General features: G+C 56.0%; 2 protein-coding genes across 2 annotated transcripts, besides 4 other annotated features; both read right to left on the reverse strand.

Moving 5' to 3' along the window:
- Positions 1-627: 627 nt before the first annotated feature.
- Positions 628-659: a sequence feature (A-rich).
- A 205-nt stretch (positions 660-864) lies between these two features.
- On the reverse strand, positions 865-1,869 carry Tco025E_08655 (putative E3 ubiquitin-protein ligase; the record flags this gene model as incomplete). Its single annotated transcript, XM_029375498.1, has 1 exon — positions 865-1,869. The coding sequence occupies one exon, from the start codon at positions 1,867-1,869 to the stop codon at positions 865-867; it is 1,005 nt and encodes a 334-aa protein (XP_029224448.1).
- Positions 1,870-2,205: 336 nt separating this feature from the next.
- Positions 2,206-2,225: a microsatellite.
- A 247-nt stretch (positions 2,226-2,472) lies between these two features.
- Positions 2,473-4,308, reverse strand: Tco025E_08656 (putative translation initiation factor eIF2B delta subunit; the record flags this gene model as incomplete). The annotated part of the gene is made up of 1 exon (XM_029375499.1): positions 2,473-4,308. One exon carries the CDS (start codon positions 4,306-4,308, stop codon positions 2,473-2,475), a length of 1,836 nt encoding a protein of 611 aa, XP_029224449.1.
- Positions 4,309-4,600: 292 nt separating this feature from the next.
- Positions 4,601-4,625: a microsatellite.
- A 147-nt stretch (positions 4,626-4,772) lies between these two features.
- Positions 4,773-4,813: a sequence feature (A-rich).
- The last annotated feature ends 11 nt before the right edge of the window (positions 4,814-4,824 follow it).

Genomic DNA, 4,824 nt, shown 5'->3' on the forward strand with positions numbered 1-4,824 from the left:
AGGGGGAGGAGGGAGGAGTAGGGCAGTGGGGGAGGGCTTCTCTATATCGTCTCCTTTTGTGTTGTGTCCACTTTACTTCGGTTTCTCCTCTCCCCACGTGCTCTCCCGCCACTCCCCTCCAATTCCCACGCCACACGACGCACGAACACGCGCTCAGCAGGGGCTGCGGTGGGATTTCCTCGTCTCTTTCCTCCGCGCGTGACGGCCGGGCGGGCTCACGCGAACGGGTGTCGCACGGATGCCCTCACACTCACACGCACGCGCCGCAGCTGCAAGAGCGGTTTCCTCGTGGACGCATATATAAACGAGAGAAGCCCGAAGCGACACCGCTGAGGGTTGCGCCAAGTGCCGGGCAAAAAAAACACACACTCAAAGAAAAACGAAGCAAAATCTACAAAAAAAAGACTCGTCTTGAGCAATGTCTTGCTCGTATTCCCCCTCTCAACTTGGTTCATGATGCACCGCCTCTGTCGGCATCATGTTTTGCTTCGTTTTTTCACTCTTCTTCGCTTGCTGCGTTTCGTTTTTTTTCCCCCTACGACGCCGCCGCCTCCTCTGCGGCGACCACACGCACACGCACACGCGCACTCGATCCACTCTACACAAACTTGCGGGGGTCGTACCACGAATAAACAAAAACAACGCAAAAAAAAAAAAAACTGGTCGTAATGGACGCACAAATCGCCGTCAACGCAGAACCTTCCGCCCAAGGTACGGTGTAGGAAGTAGCAACGGCTCCTTCAATAACCGCCCGCACGTTAGCAAAGCACAAACACCCCCGCCTGCAATTATATATATATATATAATTTCAGCTATACGCATTCCAATAACAAGCAAGTCGACGGACTGAAGCTTAACAGGCCATCACCTCTTAAAACAACAAAAGACCCTATTGAAAAATGCAGCCAGACCGCTTTCATGCATGTCTCGAACGCGCGTAGCAGCTTCACCTCGGGTTCCCTTTCTAGCAGCAGCGTTGGCCCGCGTGCCGTTCTCTCTACGGTCCCTCGCGGGTCGTTGACGCTCCTCAAGCGCAGCTGCACGATCCTGCTGACGTTGCGGGGCATTTGTACGTCTTGCTGCATGGCGTTCCGCGTCTTGAGGAGCCAATTCATGTCCGCAAGGGCGCACACACCCACGTTGACGATGTCGCCTTCCTGGGAACGTGTATCGCCCCAATTGATGTTGCAACAGCATTGCAAAAATTTCCTCATCCGCGGCACGCACAGTAGCTGGCGCGTCATCATCGTCAGCCAGCCCCTTCAACGTCTCTGAAGCACACATTGGACAGACGTTGCTGCGCTGTTTCCAGTTCATGAGACAAGGCACATGAAAATGGTGCCTACACTCCCCATACATCACAGGATTCTCCTCAGTATAGCCCTCCAAACAAATGCAACACAGTTCCTCTTCTTCACTGTCCTCCGCAGCAGCCACAAGCTCCTTTTCCTTACATACGTTCCCAAAGGAAGCCACGCTACCGTTCCTTGTTGAATATGAGCACTGTCCGCTGCCGATACTATCTCCGCCCTCCGCTGGGGATGCCGGCTTTGTGTCAAGGAGGTTTGGAGTCCCCTTGTCAGCTAAGACGGGGCTTGTCGAGCGTTCCACCACACCCAAAGCAGACAACTGAGTCTGCAACGGCTTCACCAGTTGTGAGAGGCCATCGGTGCAGGAGCCCTCCGTGAACTCGTGTGCCGCAGACGCCCCATCAACGACCAGTTCCTTTTTCCGCCCCCGCCGAGGGAACACGGACTTCTCAGAAGCGTGCCCTGTTTTCGCGAGCGCCACCACCTCGTCGTCCCTCGCGCCGTGCTCCAGGGGCTTGGCGAAGACCTCCCTATTGCGCAAAGGTGCTTGACGGGGCATGTGTTTGAAACCCTCTCCGCAGGGAGGCCAAAATGTTGACGACGACGACTGAGCAACGTCGGCCACTTCGCCGGTGAACGTAACGGGTCAGAGAAATGCTACCCGCGAAGCTGCCTGAATTGGCACTTTGGCTACACGGGGCAGGGCACACGCATTCAGCACGCAAGGAATGGACAGAAGGCAGGAGAGAGTGAGAGAGAAGCCCGGCAATGATGAGGGAAACGCACGCAGGAAAAAAAATGCAAACACCACCTCGGCACAGAAGGCAAGAAAGCGGAGCAACGACAAAAAAAAACAAGAGTGGGGAGGGAAAAAGCATTGCTAAAGAGCAGCAAAACACACACACACACACACACCAGGCACGCATGTAGGAATCATCCGTCTTGTCCCTTTTCTACTGCGCCTTTTGCCGGCTCCCACTTATCTTTTTTTTTATGTTTTTCCTCCTCGTCTCCTCGCTTAACATACACACACACACACGTGCAGAAAAGAAAAAAAAACAAGGTGCTGGCCTCTGCAGCAGTTGTTGGTGCTTCCTTCCATACTTGGCAGTGACGGACAACATGGCTGGTCCACCACCATTATCGCCTCATAGATGACTCGTTACGCGACGGACATGAGGCCTGCATCCCTGTCCTCACGGTCCCGTAGCGCCGCGACGATGGCAGAGGTATCCAGGCAACCCATCTCGCAGATAATCATGTCGATGAACGCCGCTGGTGTGAGGTCGTACAAGTAGCCGGAGGCAGAATTGGCAGTTGAGTGCAGGGCCAGCCCATCAACGCCGCGCGTCAGCGGTTGCTCATTGATGTCGCGACCCTGGTGCCTCGGTGGACCCACCCCGCCGGGGCTTCGGATGCGATGATCCCCTGGAAGTGGCTGCAAGAATTTCAACTGCGTGTTTTGCCCGAGGTTGCCAAGCCAGACCTCGGACACAAACTTGAAGCTCTCACTAAAGCACAAAACCGGTTTACGGTACTGCTTTGCACTAGCAACAACCACGGCCGTGCCACAGCGGCTAAAGACGTCACCGTTTTGCAGGACAGCTGCAGCACCAATGAAGGTGCGGGTACAACGCGGCATTAGGGTGCAGCAGCTTGTAATAAGCCCATACGTCACACTGAGGCCACTGGACGTAAGCCGTTTCGCAAGCGCTCGACCCTCATAAAGTGGGGCGGCGTCCACCACAATAACCTTAGGCTTCACACCCAGCCGAGGATTATTGGCGGCCGCAAGCAGAATAAGTTCAACTATGCTGCTCCTCCCAAAAACCAGGATGGTATCATTGGAGGAAATGAGGGGCTTCGAGCGATCCTCGACGATACTCTTGATGGACAGTCTTAGCTCCGTTTCAATGCCGGCGAGGACCCGCAACGCCATCTCCCGCGGGTCTCCGGCAAGCAGGCTATTCTTCACTTCCGTATTGAGTGCGTGCGAAGACCCACTGAGTTCCAGTGGCCCTTGTCTTTCCAAATCAAATGGGGAAAAGGATCCATCATCGCACACGCAAAAGTTCCCTCCTGATGAAAGTAGCGCGGCAACACGGCGGACCAAAACTTCCTTGACGTACGTCATTCCGGTTGACGGCTCGCGACCACGCCGAAGAAAGTTAAAGTTCTCATTAATTAATTCTTCAAAGGCCTTTGAATTCACGTCGCGAAGGGACGGCACTGAGAGAACAGTTGTTGTACTCAGGACAGCTTTGAAGGCCTGAATCATGGCCAGCGTTCGCGCGCTGCCGCCAACGATCACCATGGACTCCATCAGCAGGGCCAGCTCCGCAACCTGATAATGCACCAGCTCGCAGTTACAAGGCGGCTGGCAACGCAAGTCTGGAAACAAGGAACCGGATGCCTCGGAGTGAACACCTTCTGTAAGAGATTGGGCGGGCTCCACAACATCGACGGCATCGGGAAAGCGCCCAGCAGCGGACGAGGACGCTTCTGGCTGGCGTTGCAGTGCCTCTGCTGCTGCCGCTGCCGTCTCTGCCGTCTTCCTCGCCGGGACACTTTTGGCGGCAGCGTCTACGGGTTTGCTCCTCTCCGGCGTCCTCCCGCCGTCCCCGCGCCGCACTTTGCTGTGTGCATGAGGAGTTGCCGTTGTCGAACGCGCGGCGTTCATCGGGCACGGGGCGCCCTTCGCAGGGGGCTTCTCCACGCGCGTGTCGCCGGTTGCGGCAGGGGCGGTCTGCGGCAGCGAGGAAGCGTCCTTCGCCTCATCCGCATCAGCCCCAAGCACCGACTCCATCGCGGCAATTTCCGCCGCGAGCGCCCGGCTCTCCTCCACGAGCGAATTATACTCCGCACTATCCGCCTTTTTCGACTTCATCCTTTTCTCCAGCTTCCGCAGGCCATCCTTTTTCCGCTTCAGCGTGCGCTGCTGACGCACCGCCTCCCTTGCGTCGTCGTTCTCCTGGCCCATCAAGGCGGAGTCGGCCATGATAGCCGCGGAAGTCAAACAACAGCTTACCTCGCAACTGCCCCGCCCCCGCCACGCGCACACGCAGCGAGGCACGCAAGCACGCCCAGTACCAAAGTGCAGGGGAAAAGAAGAACGCGATGCAGCAATGCGAGGTGCGACAGCCCAACAAGGCGAACGCGCCCGGCAACAGAGTGAGCAGAAACTGGCGGGCCCCACGCACACGGCCTGCAGCGCAAAATATGCGTTCCACGGCGTGTATTCTCCTCGGTTTTGCTCCCAGCGCCGACGTCGTCGACGCGTGGAGCGAGACAAAAATAAAAAATGAAAAAAAAAAACGCCAACCACAAAGCGTGCAGAAAAGCCCAGAGCACGCAATGTCCCCGAGTCACCGAAGCGGGGTGGGGGGCGCAGAGGTCAGGCTTTGAACGGCCGCGTTAGAAAAAAAAAAAAAAAGGATTCGCGATGCGTCCAACCGTCAGGACAAAAAAAAAAAAAGGAAAAAGAAAAAAAAAACAAATAATAAGACGACAATAG

The sequence above is a fragment of the Trypanosoma conorhini genome, assembly GCF_003719485.1.
Source record: "Trypanosoma conorhini strain 025E chromosome Unknown Tco_14.4_contig_00838, whole genome shotgun sequence".
NCBI lineage: Eukaryota > Euglenozoa > Kinetoplastea > Trypanosomatida > Trypanosomatidae > Trypanosoma > Trypanosoma conorhini.